At 35.5% G+C, this 20,122-nt stretch overlaps 2 protein-coding genes across 2 annotated transcripts; both read right to left on the bottom strand.

Moving 5' to 3' along the window:
- Positions 1–636: 636 nt before the first annotated feature.
- Positions 637–9,781, bottom strand: LOC127971943 (protein farnesyltransferase/geranylgeranyltransferase type-1 subunit alpha-like). The gene is made up of 9 exons (XM_052575280.1): positions 9,565–9,781; positions 8,487–8,572; positions 8,056–8,170; positions 7,537–7,641; positions 7,011–7,137; positions 6,778–6,926; positions 5,769–5,831; positions 5,207–5,384; positions 637–1,232 (listed from the first exon to the last, which is right to left on the bottom strand). The coding sequence occupies exons 1-9, from the start codon at positions 9,696–9,698 to the stop codon at positions 1,065–1,067; spliced, it is 1,125 nt and encodes a 374-aa protein (XP_052431240.1). The 5' UTR covers positions 9,699–9,781; the 3' UTR covers positions 637–1,064.
- Positions 9,782–10,455: 674 nt separating this feature from the next.
- On the bottom strand, positions 10,456–13,964 carry LOC127971698 (glutathione S-transferase P-like). Its single transcript, XM_052574906.1, has 7 exons — positions 13,837–13,964; positions 13,337–13,372; positions 11,840–11,946; positions 11,590–11,677; positions 11,174–11,277; positions 10,925–11,026; positions 10,456–10,830 (listed from the first exon to the last, which is right to left on the bottom strand). Coding segments are annotated over exons 1-7 (627 nt in total). The 5' UTR covers positions 13,838–13,964; the 3' UTR covers positions 10,456–10,641.
- Between the last annotated feature and the right edge of the window lie 6,158 nt (positions 13,965–20,122).

Below are 20,122 nucleotides of genomic sequence, written 5' to 3'. Positions count from 1 at the left end.
CCTTTTTTTAATCAGCTATTTGGACTTTAATACTGACGCATTTCGCAATTATGACTTTGTTCTCTTTCTCTGATGTGCTCAATACTGTAATGTTCTAATGCTACAGCAGGAAGCTCTCATTGCCAGGGCTCTGCACCATAAACACTTCAGATCCTGCCACGGGGCTCTTCATCAGATGAGTGCCCTTGAACGAGGATCATTACCCCCTTGTACTTTAGGGAAGCTGTCCTGCTTTGACCCCAGTCTCTGCTAGCAGATGTCTGCTGAAGTCAGAGTAAATACAGCCTGTGCTTAGTAACAAAAAGGTGACTCATAATAGCAAACAGTAGCTTAAGTTAATGAAGTAGAAATATCCTTCACCGGAAGCTATAAAGGACAGACTTTCTCATACCTGTACTGTCCTGACAGCAAAGCAATGAGCTGGAGGCCTGTTTCTGTCACTGAATAAAACAATGTGAAAAAAAACATCATTTTCCAAAAGATTAAGTATAATATTGGTTAAGTATCTGCTAAAAATGGCATTGAAATCTGAAACCTGCCTCGAAATCAAACACTTTAGACAACACTTTTCTAGTAACAAGTCACTTTCAGATCCTATTTCAACCAGGAAATGTAAGACAAAGAAAAAAAACTCAATCAGATTAAGCATTATCTATTATTATTTCTGAACATACAAAAAAAAAGCGTGTACAGTCACAGTCTGAGCAGGGTTTGGTAACACAGACCAGAAGATGCTTTGGCAAGTAAAGTTTGACTACACCTAAAACACGTCGGCAATGTATTCGCTTTGATAAATGACACTTTTAACCTCTGAAAACTTAGATGGTAGTCTAAAACATAAGTATGAGTGGTATGATTAACTGCCAGACTCCCGCAGTCCATTTAATTCACTGTACAGTTCCTTCTGAGCATGTTTAAGCATATGGCTACTTGAGTTTGACACCGTTCGGACTTACAAGCGCTGCTGTTAAAGCCTGCACACACAAGCACTCATACAAAGATAAAGAGTCTTTCATGTCTCAGAATCTCTCTGTCTAAGCATGTGTCCAGGCCTGCGTTTCTCCTCAAGGGTCACTGGCCTCCATGTCGGGCTGCTGGGATGAGGGAGGAGGTGGTGGGTCAGAGGAGGAAACAGGGTCACCTGAGCCATACGTGTTCTGCAGAGAGCGGGACACGTAATTCCAGTATTCCCTTCTAATGGTGTCCTTTTCCTCGGCCAAGAGCTTACAAAGCTAGAAAAAAAAAACAAAGAGGTGTGAAAGAGTGAGAAAAATCAAGGCTCTTTTAATTGATGGAGATAGCAGAGATGATTCAGAGGGGAGAAATGGAAATGCATTCGGACAAGATAGAAAAAAAAACCTGTGTATGGTAAACTCCAAGACATTGACTGAACACTGTACATATTTCAGACAGTGTAAAACAACGGGAGTGGAAGTCTAAATGCAGCTCTGACATTTTCCCATGTAAAGAGCGCCTGCGTACAGCAGTGAGACGGTCAGCTCCCTCTGAGCAGCAGTAAAAGCCAGTTCAGACCTTATGAAAGGAAATCTGCTGGTTACGCTCATCAATATTCTGCACTTCACAGTCTTACTAAAAGGTCAGCGGTCTGAGATCTCCAGCTCGACCTGCTGAGGAATTCTCTAGAAGCATGGGAGAAACAGGAGCAGGATCCTTTCTAGAACTGACCTATCGGTAACTGCCAAACGCAGTTGAGTATCAGTTGCACAGGGAGCGAAACTCGGACATCTTTAGGTTTCAGCGCTATAGAGAATCACTGGAAGATCCAAAGCTTCCATGGGTTTGATGGGGTTTATGCTACAAAAATGGAAAAACGATGTGCCTGGGGTACTTGTAACATTGATTCAAGGTATCCTGAGAGGATGGGATTTATTTTATTGTAATCTTGTGCTTCAACAAGGTGGCTAAAACTACTAACGTTAAAGTTAGTCCATGCTACCGTACAAACATGAATAGCAAACTGTTCTCACGTCTTGTATAGTATAGGTCAAAAACACTAACATTTCAGTGCCTCTCCATATTGAAATGGTTAAATGTAAATCACGGTATTGACCCGAATATAAGACCATGTTATTTCTTGGAAATACATTTGAAAAAACGCAGTCGTCTTATATTCAGGGTTTAGACTTTGACATGAAAATAATACACCCACAACAATAGGATGCAGCAAATACGCGTAAAACGAGTGTGCCAAGAAATACGTTATGTACTGTGTGTCGTAATGTTGTATGCGGATGAAAAAAGGACAAAGCTCGAGTTGTGACCGTCATGTTAGCCCGATGGGACCAAACTTCCTCTGTAATTGATTTCAAATCGTAAGATAGTACCCACATTTGAAGACAACTATAAGATTTCTACTGTTAATGAAATTTTGCTACTCTACTATGAGATGAATAGCCAAATTGTTCTATGATTCAGATGGGCTACCTGTTATTTTTATGGTATTATCAAAAAGTTTTTTATTTTATTTTAATGTATTTTTTACAGTGCAAATGTCTTAAGATTTTAAAATCTAGATACAGTTACTTGAGAAGCAAAATAACAAAAGTAGAAACTAATCAAAATGAAGTGAGTTTATAATTTAAAAAAGAACAAATATCTTCCAATGTGCACAGAAAAATCTATTTTATTCATAGGTAAATACATTTCTGACCTCACTGGCAGATATGTGTTATTTTTGTAACAAATAAACTCATAACGCATACAACACACAAACTCACTTCATGTTGTTCAATTTTCCAAGACATTTTACATCTGTATCTGAAGAAATTGTATCTTGATTTATAGATGCAAAAACTAATACTAAGAAAAAAAAAAAATTCTAAAGCCATGTGAGGGTTCCATATAACAAGCCCCCAGAAACATTCTAGAACCATAAGGCATCCATCAATTATCCTCATTATATTATCAAATATCTTTTAGAATTATTCTAGTCAGCATTCAATTGTAGAAGCCATCCTAATATTATCATTATTTTATGTTATAACATTATTATTTTGTGGGAGGTTCACTGTAGGAGCCCTCAGAAACATTCAAGAACCATTTGAGGGTTACAATAAATGATTTTCACCATGTGAGAGCTTCAATGCCCAATTCTACAGAAACACTCTAGAATTATGTAAATTCCATTCCTCTACAACTGTGAGAACATTACTATAGATTCTGTGCTGAATCTGTGGCTTAGGACTTACAATAAGGCATTTCCCATTATGAATTATGATAGAGTTTGGTACATCAATCTCAGATTGTTTTGGTGAGACTGTCACATTTATATATGCCTAAATAAACCAAACTAGGATGGGAATCTGCACCAGGTTATGAAACAAACACTCCAAATGAGCCAGGTGTAGAGATCACAATCAGGTCTAGAACGGTGCACCTCGCTGAATACCGTCCGTCCACCCTACTTTACTACAAGGATTTTTTTTTTTGTCTTGGCACAAAATTATTGTTTTCATAACTATGGCCACTTTTCCTCTGAAAGCTTTCATATTCCTCATCTCATATGCGTGCGAGTCTGACTACAGCTGAAAGGTTGAAGTGGTTTTTTTAACACATAGACGTGGCCTCAATTTCAAAACAGAAAATCATTTTCAACTCCATCGTCATCATCACAGGATGAGAAACCCACAGCAAAGAAACCTCATTAACCTCAACAGACACAACATCCAAACGTTTGCGTTGGAAAACACAAGGCCTGTCACGGGGAAATACTCAGGAGGCGAATAATACTTTCTCGTTCCCGATTTCCCTTCCTTTATGGTAAGCTCTTTGACGTGCAGAGGCAGCCATGTTACGTTTTATATTCATTTTGTTTATTGGTATGGAACCACAGATCAATTATTAATTAACATCTATTAAAGTTGTGTTGAGATAATATTTAAAGGCAAGCGCTTTCAGCTAAAGACAGAACTCCGAAATCTCTAATTACCTTCAAAACTGGATGTGGATGATGATGTCTATTTTTGTACAAACCACCCAACTTTGAAATATTCAACAGATTCTATAAAATATAGATATCTGTGAGTGAACCTACATGCTAAAAGAGATGAAACTTAATCACTACACCAAAGAATTAAACCACATATTCTTTATGAGAACATGTGATACGGGCTAATGAAATATTTATGATAAAATAAAAAAACTCCCAGCGTTTGATAATGCTATCCATAATAAAATGCTCATAACGGAGTTCACTTCTTACAGTAATGTTGCACATGGGCACATTATGTAAGTTTTGAGAAGTTTTACAACAGCAGTTCTTCTTCATTAATATGGTGATTAAATGATGATTTCAATCACAATAAATAGTGTTATTTACCTTAAAAAGCAGCTATTTATAGAAACTTCACAGTGACTATGTTTACATGCAGATTAATATCAGTGTTTGGTCGTACTATGATGCATGCATGATGTAAATGCATTATCATAACTGTGATATGACTGTATACAAGTGAGTAGCAGAGGAAAAAGTGTGCAGTTAATAATAAAAAAAAAAAAAAAGCCATACAGGATTAGTTCATCCAAAAATGATAGTTTGCTGAACATTTACTCATCCTCAGGACAGATGTAGATGAGTTTGTTTCTTCAACAGAACAGACTTGGAGAAATATAGCATTACTTGCTCAGCAATGGATCCTCTGCAGTGAATGGGTGCCGTCAGAATTAGAGTCCAAACAGCTGAATAAACCACATTTAATCCACTCCAGTCCAGTCCATCAATTAATGTCTTGTGAAGTGAAAAGCAGCATGTTTCACTGGAGGAAGCAATATTTTGGATAGAGCACTTGTATTTTAGCCCAATGCAAAGGTTTATGTTAAAAATGTCCTAATGATGGATTTGTTTCTTACAAACACTCAGCTTTTTACTTCACAAGACATTAATTGATGAACTGGAGTCCTTTTGGATTATTAAGATGTTTTTATCCGCTGTTTGGACTCTCATTCTGACGGCACCCATCCACTACAGAGGATCCATTGGGGAGCAAGTGATGTAATGCTAAATTTCTCCAAATCTGTTCTGATGAAGAAACAAACGCATCTACATCTTGGATGGTCTGAGAGTGAGTAAACTTTCAGCAAACTTTCCTTTGTAGCTAAACTATTTATTTAACATTAATGTTAATCTGAAAACAATCTTCATGTAAACATGGCTGCTGTTTTCTCTTTATGCAACCTCACAGCTCACCTCCAAAGCCTTGCTGAGTGTTTCTTGCTGGTCGTAGCTGGAGTTATTGGTCTCCAGAGCGTCTTCGTAGAGGTCGACCAGGAAGGCGGTGAGATATGGAGAGCTACATGTGTCCTGGAGCTCTGTCAACTGCTCCAGCAGTCCAGGATACGAGCAGAGCCCACCATCCTGTAGGATCCTGAGCCACAGAACAGATGCTTTGAGACAAACCACAATACATGTGCAATGTTTCAATTCATGAATCGATTTTCCCAGTATTTTGATGTTCTTGCACCCTCAGATTCCAGATTTTCAAATAGTTGTATCTCGGCCAAATATTGTCAGATCCTAATAAACCATACATCAATGGAAAGCTTTCAGGTGATGTATAAATCTTGATTTCGAAGAATTGACACTTAAGACTGGTTTTGTGGTCCAGGGTCATATATAGTCGATAAAACATTCATTCTGGTTCTTCAGTAAAAACTATGTTTTTATGCAATACATCAAGGTCTGTTAATGGAGAGAATCTGCCATCTGCTGGTTGACTTGGATGACTTCACACACTGTTTGCAACACTCACCCTTTTAAATAGTTCCAAGCGCTCTCGTTGTGAGGAGCTTTCTTTATTTGTTTCAGGGTGTACCTGAAGAGAGAAAGACAGAGAAAAAGGGAAAGAGTGGAGCTGAATGGTTTTATTTGGCTATATTTGCTTATCAAGTAACAAATAATAGTATTAATGTGTAAATTCTACTGAAACTGCTTCTTTAAAAGCAGGTGGAACCAGATAAACATTCACATGTTGCATGTAATGTCACATAACAAGCAACCACTCTAGTGTGCTCTTCAGATAAGCAGCTTTAGGGGATACATTTGCACAGCGCTTTGACTCTAATATCCTTATCATTTTAAAGGTAATACATTTGTTAATTTTATAGAACTAGGCACTTCACTAGAACTAGACATTTCCATAAATTAGTTGTTACTTGTCATCTCAAAATTATTTTCTCTGGCAATTCTGAGATTATATCTCACAATTCGGACTCTTTTTCTTTCAATTAATAAGTATAAATTCAGTGCAATATAAACTTGCAATTCTGAGACAAAAAAGTCAGAATTGTGAAATAATAACTTTGCAAGAGGATAAAGTCTGAATTGTGATATAATTGTGATGTTATTTCTATTCCATGGCAAAAAAAAAAAAATGTTTATGTTAATTTGGAGAAAAAAGATAAACTTGGAATTGTGAATAAAAATCTGAATATTACATTTTTTATTAAGTGTATATATTGCAATTATGGCATTTTCCCCTTTTAATTATGAGAAAAAAAATCTAAACTGTGTGATTGAAAAGTTGTAAAAGAAAGTTTTATTATTGGACTTTTTTTGGATACAGTTATTGAATAATCACCCCCAAATGCATAAAGCATAACTTCAAAATCCTGAGTAATATGACACACAAGTAAAAACAAAGAATTCATTCAATACCATTTTTATAACTTTATGTGATCATTTCTATTTTTGCTAAGTATTTGGGTTCTGCAGTTTATCTTTGAGCAAAGAAAGCTGTTTTGGTAAGGAATGAGACTCACTGCACTTCTCTGTCGAGGATGGCAGGGTCAGAGTATCCGCTGGTGTGACTAATGACAAAGTGTCTCTGATTCCAAGCAGAGTTATTCCTCACATCCTCCTCTAACAGTTCCTCCACATACTCCAGCTCTCCATCCCACAGCTTATACTCCTGGGACACACAGAGACAGACCATGAACACACTTGCAGATCAGCAAACCGTCACACACACACCACACCGGACCTGGATCTGTACCTGGATGACCCACTGTCTGTGCTGCCATGCGTGGTAGTTCTTGGCATCTTGACTAAGAATTTCTGCCACGAACTGCAGCTCTTCAGACGGGTCCTTCAGCCACTCCACCACCATCCGCCTGTGATGCCTGTATATTTGAAAAAAAATTGTTTCATAATAATAATAATAATAATAATAATAATAATAATAATAATAACCAAGAATGCTTGGTTTACTATGTACTTTAAAAATGGCTGTTTTAGTATCAATGTGATAAAAATGTGTCTATATAGCTTTTAATGTTCATTTTTATTCCTTGTGTGTTCGGCAAATAAAGCTCTTTCTGATTCTGATTTAATTTTAGTTAACAATAACAAACCTGCTTTGAAACACTTTCACTCAGAAATTGCCAGTACATTTCCCAAATAATTACAAAGAAACTACAAGTAACACACTGAATTAAATGTGACATTTTAAAGCAGAAAGACACAAATGTTGACTTTTACTCCAACTCCAAATTTGCACCAATAGTTTGCGATGGACTTACCAGACTTGGTAGTTCTTCGGCTGATCCTCTATGATGGCTGTGATATACCTCATCTCTTCTCTCAGGTCTTTATCTAGAGCCTGCAGTAAAACTCTCCTGTAGTGCCTGTAGACATTAAACACCACACTTTAATGTAGGATCCAAGTGACTTGCACTGACTTTGTAGCTTTTTGCAGACCAAAGCAACCAGAAGGCTTGCTGATGATTAAATCTGTAGCCACTGCAGACTTAATGTAAGTAAAGACATTTACAATGTTAAAAAGTTCCATTTTTCAAAGAATTCTAGAAAAAGGAATCACATTGATAAAAATAATAAGCAGAAAATCTGTATATTAGAATGATTTCTGAAGAATCATGGGACACTGAAGACTGGAGTAATGATGCTGAATATTAAGCTTTGCGTCACAGGAAAAAATTACTGTATTAAAATAGATTGGATAGTTTGAATAGTAGTGTTGCATATGGTACCTAAGATATTCCCATTTAGATGTTCATTTAAATATCTGCTATCTATCTCACCATACTGTGTAATTTGCAGCATTGAGGTCGATGGCTTCAGCGGTCAAAGCAAACGCTCTCTCACTCTTTTCATCGTTCTTCAGGAGTGCTCTGAACATGTCAAACACATCTGTAACTGCAGATGAAAAGACAAACATGTTCAGCAACTGATTATATACAGCAAGTAAACAAACCCTGACAGCATGATTGGGTCTGGTATTGCACTGAAATGGTTTATTTTGTGATAATTGCAGCAGACTGAACATTATCCTATTAATTGCCTGATTTTATATCAAATGAATGAGCATAAAACAGAGCAATGAGATACAGACAAACAGATAGGATTTGAGATTGTTCTACCATGTCATGTGAGGAGAAAAGTGATATTAGAGACATGAAAGAAATTAGAAATGAATGGCCTGATTAATTGATTGGTTGAACAAGACACTTGCATTTTTCTGAATAAGCTATTTTAACGACAGGGTTGGGTCCATCATCCTGAGGAACGGGTTCTAGATCGGCCCACTCTTTTCTGTCCCTAAAAAACAGAAAAACAAGCACATTAAGTGACAATGACAGTTTAGTTAAATGGCTCAGTCATTTCACCAAGACTTCAAATGAAAATGAACCTGTTTTAAGCCAATAAAACCAAGTTTCTAGTGCTCAAACAAGTGATTTAGTTCATATGCATCTCTTGAATGTGATATCACTCAAGATGACAACATTAAACCAAACAGTCAACAAAATAAATCAATGAATCAAAGTAAAAGGTTCATATGAATCTCTTAATTCTCAGTTCATTTCAATATAACAGAAAATGGTAGCTAGCATCTAGAACAGCACTGATGGCATAATGTTCAAGAATCATTTTATGTGACTCAACCACTTTAAATGAATGAGTCAATGAATCAATGAAGAAAAATGACCTTCAGAAAACACCTACCTGGTTGTACCTGGTAATTTAGGATTAAACAGACTTTCACAGTCCTGATCAGGATTTAAAAGACACATTTAGCCCAAAAATACTGCCATAAGAAAACATCTAGTCTAGTGTTGACTTTGAGATGAAAAAGACTCCTTTAGTTCTGCTCTGGATTGCACAGATTGTTTACATCCCGATCAATTCTCTTGATCCAGTTCAAATGAATCATTCTGACCTATTGATTCAGCTCACGTGATTCACTCTGAGAGCTAACATCAAAAACACATCTGTAGCGATTATAGACTAGTCACTAGAATATTAACAAAGGATTACACTACTAACTAAAGCGTATTCACGATTTAAAGCACTTTAAATTCGGATCGCTGCTGATTCAGTTCACGTGAATCACTCATAACGAAACTAATACAGCTGATTGCAAACTAATGCGAACTGCTACTTCTACGTGCGAGCCAGATGACATCTAAAACGTTATTAAAAGCCGATGTACCACATAACGATAAGGAGAATAACTAAACATCTCTTAATAATGAAGGGATTAACCGCACACATTCATTCAGTCATCATGCTAAGCTAGCTGCTAAACTCACTTGTAGAAGATATAACCTCCTTTCACAGGCTCCTCATATTCCATCTCCACCTCCTCTGCAGTGTTCTCCTCTTCTACTCCGTCCTCCACCAAATTCTCCGCCACGGAGTAGGAAATTTCTTCAACAGAAGACATTGTTTAAACTGCACCTGGCTAACTGTGCATACGGCTGTGGGAGATGACAGATGTGTGCGTGAAGGCAGAGACGCGACTGATCGAGAACGCTTTCAAAATAAAAGCCTGTCAAAGTCTAGCAGTACAGAAACAGTACAGGACCAGGCAGAAATAATGCTGGAAACAGGTGTATGTGTATGTATGCACGTACGGATATTTGCGATTATTAATTTTTTATATTAAATATAATTCCTGTTGTTTTTCCCTTTATTTGTATTATTTACTTTATATTTATTTAAATTTTTTATTCATTTCCCTACACACACACACGCACACACACACACACACACACACACACACATGTACACATATAAATTAGACTAAATACATAAGTATACAGATCAAAATTTATTATAAAGTATACATAAATATGTATCATGTATATATATATATATATATATATACAGAAAATATTTTAATTAAAATAATAGGGAAAATGAATAAAATAAAAAAAGAAGAAATAATGGTAAAGAATTTATATATAAAACATGATTTAAACTTGGCAATTATTCACCAGACTCAGATCAACAAACGCTCAGCGTTTTTTCAATATTCATAAATATAGTATATTCTAAAGATTCTAATTTAAATAAAGAAACTATAGAAATTTTATACTTCAAAATGATTAAATACTGAAATTGTTCTTTTATTAATGCAATGTAAACATGTTTCAAATATAGGCAGCATAAAGATGTTCTTTAAAGCAGCACTGAAGCCATTCTGGAAGTTTACTTTTCTTTATTCATAATAATTGATACATGGATTCAAAAACAGTTAAACATACAAAATAGACATTCATACAAAGACTTGAGAACTTTTGCTAATCACAGATCACCAGTTAAGGCCTTTTAACAGCAAGTGCCATTGTTTGTAAGTGACTGCAGCAAGTGAATGTTCTGCTGAATTACTGCTTCCCATTGCCATTGATGGGAAGCTTCTTGAAGTTTTCACACTCCAGGAGGGCTTTGATTTTGGGCCGGGCAGCAATCTTATCTACATAGCTCTTGAGAGTTGGGAAGGAGTCCAGAAGGGTAGAGCAAAGGACTTTATTGTTCAGCATAAGGTCAAACAGGTTGTAGTCCGCAAATGAGATCTGTGAGGAGATTTGAAAAATGGGTGACAGTCAGAATTAAGCATGTACTAGATTACATCTGTTGCTTTTCTGGTGTTTGTGCTGGATTTCTCACCTGATCACCAACTAGGAATCCAGATTTGCTTTTGGACAGAATACATTCAAATGGTTTGAGGTGGTTGGGCAGATCTTTGCAGTAAGCTTCCTTACCAGTCTCCTAAAGATAGGGACACAATAAAAATAGAAAAGAATGAACTAATGTCTTGAGTAATATTACAAAAAAAACAGAAACCAGGATGTATGAAATATGACAAAAATTAATAACTTGTACTCAGACTAGATTTACAGTCACATCGGTACTTACATATTCCTGGTAGATCAGTTTGATGTATTTTTGGCGAAGATCTTCAACTGCATCGTTCATCATGTCAATAAGAGAAGCCTCACAGTCGTTTTTTCCATATGCACCTGAATGTGTGAAAGAATAGTGTAAAAGGCAGTTCTGTGTATACTGTACTTTGCACACTATTTAAAAAAAAGAGTCCATTGGGGAAGGATTTTGACAAAAAGAATATGTTGGTGGATCTTCTTATATTTAAAATTTGTTGGTCATCCTGGAAAGGGGATTTACAGTCTGGTCCCATCGACTTGAAACATGATAAAAACTTCTTCTCCCAACATTGGGCCTTTATTAGGATTTCATGGAGCAGGTGGTCATTACAAAACAAACTAAGAATGCTTGATTTGATTTTAAGTATGCATTAAAATGGTGATTGTTACCGTGTTTGCGACCCACATGCCTTAAAATGGCATTGGACTGATACAGGACCAGGTCACCATCTTCAAATTTAGGCAACTGTCCAAAGAGCTAAAACAAAATAAATAAATAAAAAGATGTAAGGGAAGGAATGCAGCTTAAACTTAATTAAACCATGCATAGATTCAGTTTAAAAACTAGAAAAAAGTATAGTAATAAAAACTGTGTGGGCGTGTGTGTGTGTGTGTGTGGGGGGGGGGGGGGGTTTCTCACATAGCTGGCTTTCTTATCACCCTTCATCCACTCCTCTCTGGTCACCAGGTTCTCCTTCAACTGCTGCTCCTTGTCTGCCAGAAGCATCTTCAAGGCACCACATCTGCCTGTGAGATGCACATGTCAACAGCTTTCTACAATCCTCTTAAGTGTGTTTTCACATGCATTTACACAAACACTCAGGTTATGGCCAACAAAGGATTTTTTTTTTCAGTTTGTTCACTGCCATTCCTCTCAATCTAGGACAAATGTCTTCAGACAATTGTCTCATTTTGATTGGACAACCAAGAGCTGGCTGACTTGAGAGAACATGCAGGCTGCCAAAGATTAGCAGTGGAGCGAAGAATATTTAGCTTTTTATCCTCTGAACAGAGAGGTTATTGTGCATGGCTTTACTAAAATAACAGAGAGAACCGAAGATAACAACTGTAGGAATGTTCTCAGAACTTCGGATAACGTTCAGAAAATATCTCTCAAAGTTACGAGCAAACATTCTTCCAGTAACATTACTGGAACATTTGTTCAAAGTTATCTGCTCTTTAATAACACACTCAAAACATTAGCACAAAAACATATTTATACATGGTTCATGGAACTAAACATTTTAGTTAGACTTTCATCTAAAGTTTTCATTAATAACTAATCTTAAGACTTGTTTCTGAATGTTCAAAAAAACGATAAAAATTGACATAAAATAATTAGTAAATTATAAAATGGCAACTTTTGTTAGTTGTTAGTAAATTTAGCTATATTATAATTAAAACAAATCGTAATAAATTATAATGTTCTCTTAACATTTGTATAACCACAAAATAAAAATTAAATATATATATATATATATATATATATATATATATATATATATATATATATATATATATATATATATATATATATATATATATAAAAAATGTTTTTTAACATTCCCTATGGAGCCTCTAAATAGACATTGAGGTGAAAAAAGAAATAATAAAAAGAGAGAGAGAGAAAAAAAAAAAAAGAAATCGGGGGTCATTGGACAAATTTGGGGTGGGAATTTTAAAATAAAGTTTTTGCGTTCCCTTGCTTAACTTTTTTGGTCCCTTGAGAGACTTTGCAATTCCTCTCAAAAGATATTTGGTTGCAAATAATATTTGTGTCCTCTGCAAAACTAGTTGAGATCAGATAACACTTCGTGTTTACTTTGCAGCTTGTATGTTAGTGGTTCATAAAGCTTGTACGTTCACAATGGAGTGGATCGTAGATATTTATTTTAAACTAGGACTCAAGTTCAAATACTCATCTTTGCTTAAAGTTTAAGGCACGGTTTGGGAACATTCTAAAATACTTAATGTGGCTTAACTATAACCGAGGCCAAATTCAGTATTAATAAATACTATTCATACTAATAAGAATTGTATTATTAATAACCTTATTAATAGCATTACTATCAGTAAAGCAGATAGCCATGAAAGACAATATAAAGACAATATTACAGAATCAGCCTTTCATACAAACCTTTGATCGGAAAATAAGTCAGTGTGTAGGGAGCCACTGTAAAAAAGTAAAACAGGAAAACAATTAAGAGAGGAACTGGAGAACACTTAAAAGAGCAAGTAATCAGCGATTGTAACATCCACAGCATCTAGACCGCCCATGTCTTCTAATGAATGCACGAGCATTTGCAGTAAGTTACATGACATATGCTTTAATTCATGCATATACAGTGATGTACTCCAAACTAGTCATGGAATGTCATGCAAAACATTAGACATAAGAATAACGCATATTGCAGTGTTAAAACATATGTCGTTCGGTTTGGATATGCATGCATTTGGACTCTAGCTGCACATTATTTAATACAAGCTGAAGCTCTAGGTATATCTTCAGACACATAACTGTTGAGTGCAACGACGCCGTGAATCAATTGTTACAGAAGCACAATACAATTGCTTGCAAGCAATACATCCAACATAACTTACATCTAATGAACCATCACACATACTTAAGGTACTTACTCTCGTAGAATAGAGTGGGTAGTGAAGGCTGAGTGTTTCAGACAATGTGTGAGCAGCTCCTGAAGTGAAGTGCAGAAGATCTCTCGACGCTCCCTTTATAAACCTTGAAGTTTTTTGATGAGTCATCATGCACTCGCCCTCACAGAAGGCAAAGCTCCAACTATTACTGCATTCATGATGACAACACTCATAAACATACATTATTGATTGCCAGTGGGTCCTTTGTGATGTTACTGTACACGCAACTTTAAAAAGGATATTGATGATGTTTAAATGATAGCAGACATTTAGAATTATGTTTTGGTTAATTAAGCGTCTGAACTTTTTATAAATAAAAAGCCTAATAGTAAAGTTGGAAATGATGCGAAATGTTAGTCATTGAGGGACTAACAGTTAGCTTACATGATATGCTTGTTTTTTATGTCATATACTAACCTAGTTTGACAAGTATTTATGATTGCATTGGTCTTTTACAGAGTCACTTCCATTTTACACAGATGGCCAAACAGCTGTTTAACCTTTACTGTCACTCACATTTTTGAAGATAGACTTGAATATGCATGATACAAACCTACATTTTTATAATTCATGACTGAAAACATTTTGTTACATGATTTTGATGTACCATTTACATGGTAATGCAATGTCTTTTTTTAAAGTTTTTTTTTAAGTTTTCGGTTGATATATAATTTCTGATGATTTCTACAATGTGATAGAGAAAATGGCGAAGGTCAAAACTCCTGTATAATGTAGATTTTTGAGGGTACACTCTTATCTTTTACTTTTCCTACATTTTTTACAAAAAACATTGGTACAATTAATATTTGGGAGTCTTAGACCTTTCCAACGATATATAGTTTGTCAAGATTAGATTAGATTTAATTGCAATATAGTGAAGTAAATGTAGGCGTCCCGTTAACAGGACAGGGTGACAGTTAAAGGGTTAACACACACATACACAGATGCAGGAAAAGAATAATGAGAGAGAGATGCTTTATGTTATTTCTTGCATTGCAGTGACAATCAGTGCATATTTTTGTTTATCTCAGAGGAACTTACTTAGATTAGAGATTACTTAGTGTAACCATCCAGATGTAAACAAACTACACTGCATCATAAGAGCTGTATACGGACCAGTAAACTTCTACAGATTGCAGATTTTCGGTCAAATCCGGGAGTATACTGCCAAATATGTACCAATTGAGTACTGTGTTTGGCTCTGCAGTCTACAGAGTTCATTCTGAGTCTGGTAGAACAAGACTGCTGGAGTCTTGCAAACTAAGCTGTTAAACTCACTTGTAGAAGATGGAGTGAAGTCATTAAAACTACTCTTAGCTGCCATTTTAACATATTTGATTAACTACAGTCTGACAACACATCTGGCCTCATGCACAAATGTCTGCACCTTCTTTTGTCAGTCGGTTGATGTGCATTTGCAGTTGTTTAGGAACTGGTTCACCCTGTTCAGATCTCATTGAGGAGGTGAATACAGTCAACTGTGTAAAAGTGCAAAATCACCATATGTGTTTTACAGCCTATAATGTAAGACACACAATCTAAACGTGTATGGAATTGAAATATTGTCAGGTCGAATTAAAATGTCTGCATAAAGGCTTTCAATATAAAAAAAATTATAATAGTACAGACACTTGAATGAGAATAGACATCAGTGGTAACATTAAATTTACCTTTTTCAAAATGCATTAGTGAAAGTGTGTCCATAAGTTTTGGTTTTGGTTGCATGCAATTTTAAATTGAACCTTGAACCTTTTAAAATCACTCGTGAGCTGACCAGAACTCATTCACTGGGGCATGCATCTTTTCCTGGCTTTGAAGCAAGGTAAAGTATAATGTTATGTCACTGGCCAGTGAAAGCAGTGGTTATGCAACAGCATTTCACTGCTGATAATTAACTCATTTAGTATTTGGACAGAGAAGTGCAATAAAAACATTGTGTGTGATATTTTTAGTTAGTGTCCTGTGGAATTTTCTTTTTTGGAACAGATAAAAAAAAAAAAGGCAATTCAACATTTTATGTCACAATGACTTTTTCCTTTCAATTTTGAATTTATACCTTGCAACTCTTACAAAATTGTTCTGTAAATTCTAAGAAAAATTTAGAATTGTAAGATAAGACCTCGCAAATCTGAAAAGTCAGAATTGTGATATAAAAAGTTGCAATTTGTGAGATGTAATCTCAGAATTCAGAAAAAAATAAAGGCAATTCTAAAAATGGTCGCAAATGGTGGAAAAAAAGTTGCAATTACCTTTTTTTATTTTGTTTTATTTTATTTTGTAGAACTACACTTCCATAGGGTATAATACAATTCTAGTAAATATTTTTTGGCAGTCTGAAAAACAGAGACAAAAATGTTCTGGTCAAGTGAGGTGTGGTTTATTGTCATACTCACCTACTTTGCGGGCCAAGTTGAATTGCATTTTTCTTCTCTCTCTTCCAGTTCAGCTGGCCAAAACGCTATTTAATGATATACACAGACACAGAAGCAGGAAGGAACAGCAAGAGAAAAAGGACAACGGGTGACGAATGAACACATATTTAGTATTAGTTTACAATTTTAGGGATTAAGAATCCATTAAAAATATGTATCTGACCACTAATGATATAATTCTGGCTGATGATGATCAGTTCTGGGGCTGAGATGCATGGGGTCGGAAATGCTAAACATTTGCTAGGGCTTTCAAGCACAAATTGCACCATTTCCTGAAAATGTACCTCATGTGCATTCCAGATAAACTAATTAGGTCTGTTTGTCAGTTAAAGCAATAACTCTCTGAGGAGTGTGTTTCTCCTCTAACCTGAGTAACAGCTCAAGAAACTGCTAGCTAACACAGCACAAACAAACAAGGAGCACTGTTACTGTAATGGTAAACTGAAGGAACCACATCAATTTTAGAAGCAAGCCTGGCATGTCAAATGTGCTTTTTGTTTGCATTTTATGGCCTGAATTGTATGGTCTTTAAATGAATAATCAGCTAAGAGGTTTATTATCTAGGTTTTTATTTTTTTATCCATGCAGGTTATCATGCAATCACATACTTTTCGTTTGTAAACTACTGTCATTTCTTATAGTAAGAAAGCAAGACAAATGTTCATATTTCATTTTACACTATTCATTATGAAATAAATTGCTGAAAATGTGAATTACAAGGACAACCACTTCAGTATCATCACGTGTTGCACTTACATTTTTATTGAAAGAAGCTTTATTATGGATTATGTTTGTATTTTGGCAACAAAAAAAAAAAGCAACAGTTTGGTTAAAACGTCTTGATGGATTTGTTTCTTAAAAGCATGCATCTTTTCACTTCACAAGATTTAACTGATGGACGGGAGTCGTGTGGATTATTGTGATGTGTTTATCAGCTGTTTGGACTCTCATTCTGACGGCACCCATTCACTGCAGGGGATCCATTGTTGATGTAATGCTACAGTTCTCCAAATCTGTTCATGAAGAAACAAACTCATCTACTCATCTACATCTTGGATGGCCTGAGCTTTTCCTTTAACAACAAAATACTTGAGAAGGAGTGTAAAAAGTGTATTTATGGTAAAATTCTGATTTGTTTTCCTCAGCTAGGGTGAACTTCGCGAGTGCTATGCAAATACTGCCCTATTTGCTGCTCTAAATCATTTTCGAACATATTGCTCTGTTCACTGTGACTTGCATGTTTCGACAGTGAAAGGACAGACCAATGCAAACAATTCTATCTTTATGTAAATCTTTTGTCCTATTTGGCATACTGGCCTCTCCTGCCCTCCGTCAGTCTTTGTGACTGTATTTCTAGTGATTCATCAAGAACTGGTTCTTCCTACCAACTGAAGTGCTGTGTCACCTTAACAAACATATTGAATTCTATAGCAAACATATTGCTGTAAGTGTACTTGAACTCAGCAGCTGAGTTGTCCTGGAATGACTGTCATTTATGGCCTGCAGATAACTTACCTTTATTTCCAGGTTTGGATTGAACACATTGTATAGAGTATAGAGTTAGTAAGATTCAACAACATGACAAGTCATGACATGAACATAGACAACAGGAAGGACTTTTAGCCTTTACAAAAATATGCATAAGCTGCATAAGTTTCCCCTTTTTAGGGCACAACTAGACGACGATATTTTCTTTAAACATTGTTGTCTATGAAAATGGTTATATTAACCTTATACCCGTATTTTTCGGACTATAAGTCGCACCTAAGTATAAGTCGCACCAGTCCAAAAATATGTCATGATGAGGAAAAAAACATATAAGTCGCATGTATTTAGAAACAAGAGAAAACATTACCGTCTACAGCCGCGAGAGGGCGCTTCAGGGCGCTTCACTTGTCTTCAGTGTAGACTACAGGAGCACTGAGCCGCATAGAGCGCCCTCTCGCGGCTGGAGACGGTGATGTTTTCTATTGGTTCATTTCTCTTGGTTCATGTCAAATTAATTTGGATAAATAAGTCACACCTGACTATAAGTCGCAGGATCAGCCAAACTATGAAAAAAAGTGTGACTTATAGTCCGGAAAATACGGTATTTACTTTATACATTATATTATATTTTTTATACACTTGATCTTCTAACATTGGTACTCTCTGTTCTATTTCTATGCTATCTTGTTTTCTTTTATTTATCTATCATATATATATATATATATATATATATATATATATATATATATATATATATATATATATATATATATATATATATATGTCAAGGTTTTATTAAAAAATTACAATAAATTGACCCTCTAACACCAGATGTGGGTAGTAACGAGTTACATATACTTCGTTGCATTTACTTGAGTAATTTTTTCGGGGTAACTAATACTTTTCGGAGTACATTTAAAGATGGGTACTTTATACTCTTACTTGAGTAAATTTTGGGGGAAAATAAGTACTTTTACTTCGTTACTGTGGGCGACGCTCCTCTCGTTACTTTATCTTTATGCAATAAATGTTATAAATGCTTCAGTTTATTCCAAACGCGCCGTCTACTTTTCTCTGGGCAACGAGCGATGCCCGTTCGCGAATGATTCATTCTTTTGAGTCAATTCTGTTCAAATGCTTGGTCAAACCAGTTGGCAAACGAGTCAATTGGTTCATGAATCAGTTTGAATGAGTCGTTCAGTTCCCTGCCGCTCGCGCTGAGTCATCTGAAGCGGTTCACTCAAGAGTTGTAACGTTTAATAAGATCAGCAGCGTTGAAAACGTGGATATGGAACTGCACTGAATTGAAAGCAATTCTGCAAAGGCTATTATTTGCTTGCGATGGAGATCCTTATTAGATGAACACCGCGTGTGCTGTCTACTGTTTATCAGGTAATAACTTGGGCTACATTCGATCACAGTACACGATACCACTGTGACATTAGTTTGTTGTACGTATGTGGCTTATAACAGAGGGGAGTCAAGTTGAATGCAGCTTCCAAAAGACAAAAAATAGCCGATTAAGATTTTATTAATTTTAATACAATCACACCGGTGCGAGTATGTTCAGCAAGTCATATCATCAGCTGCTAAATTCAGATCTGTGATCGCTTGCTGGCGCTGAGCCAGAGACAGACGCGTTTTTACAGCGCTGCGCATTAACCAATCACACACGGTTCTGTTGAGCTTTTGAATGCAATGGCCAATCAGAGGTGTTCCGATGAGTCATCGAAATCTAGACTGTCAGTGAAAATGATCTTTAATAATGTAAATGTTATTTGCTCTCTTTCTGATCAATGAAAGATTAGTAGCAATATTTATATCACATTAACTTTCAATGTTAAATTCACATTTAATATAAAGTCGTATTAAAAATATGTTATGGCATGACACCTATATCTGTTACTTAAGTAAACAGACAGGGTTTTATAATAAATTACATAAATTGGAGTAAAGGCTGATGAAATATATACATTTATACACACACATATACATTACATACATTTTATCTATATATCTTAATAAAAATAGGCTCCGTATATATAACCCAAAGTAACTAGTAACTAACTACTTGAGTAGATTTTTTTATCCGATACTCTTTTACTCTTACTCAAGTAACTATTCAAGACTAGTACTTTTACTTTTACTTGAGTAAATATTTCTAGAATTACTTTTACTTTTACTTGAGTAAAGTTTTTGGTTACTCTACCCACCTCTGTCTAACACTAGCATCCTCTATTCTATTTATGTTGTATCAACTTTTTTTTATACTGATTTGTTACAGCACTTATATTATTTCCAAATCTGTTGTTTAAGTGTAAAAAATATTGTAAGTCGCCATAAAAGCA

The sequence above is a fragment of the Carassius gibelio genome, chromosome B14 (genome assembly GCF_023724105.1).
Source record: "Carassius gibelio isolate Cgi1373 ecotype wild population from Czech Republic chromosome B14, carGib1.2-hapl.c, whole genome shotgun sequence".
Lineage (NCBI taxonomy): Eukaryota > Metazoa > Chordata > Actinopteri > Cypriniformes > Cyprinidae > Carassius > Carassius gibelio.
Note: the sequence above shows the minus strand (reverse complement) of the source record. Positions and strands in the feature narration are given on the sequence as shown.

What these genes read in the sequence shown, in the direction of transcription:
- LOC127971943 (XM_052575280.1), bottom strand. Translation starts at nt 9,698, where the DNA reads ATGTCTTCTGTTGAAGAAATTTCCTACTCCGTGGCGGAGAATTTGGTG. An exon ending in AATAGCTTATTCAGAAAAAT is followed by an intron (nt 8,171 to 8,486) that starts GCAAGTGTCTTG and finishes TTTCATCTGCAG; the next exon opens with TTACAGATGTGTTTGACATG. An exon ending in GCTTGGAACTATTTAAAAGG is followed by an intron (nt 5,385 to 5,768) that starts GTGAGTGTTGCA and finishes TCTGTGGCTCAG; the next exon opens with GATCCTACAGGATGGTGGGC.
- LOC127971698 (XM_052574906.1), bottom strand. An exon ending in GACTTATTTTCCGATCAAAG is followed by an intron (nt 11,947 to 13,336) that starts GTTTGTATGAAA and finishes TGCATCTCACAG; the next exon opens with GCAGATGTGGTGCCTTGAAG. An exon ending in GTGATAAGAAAGCCAGCTAT is followed by an intron (nt 11,678 to 11,839) that starts GTGAGAAACCCC and finishes ATTTTGTTTTAG; the next exon opens with CTCTTTGGACAGTTGCCTAA.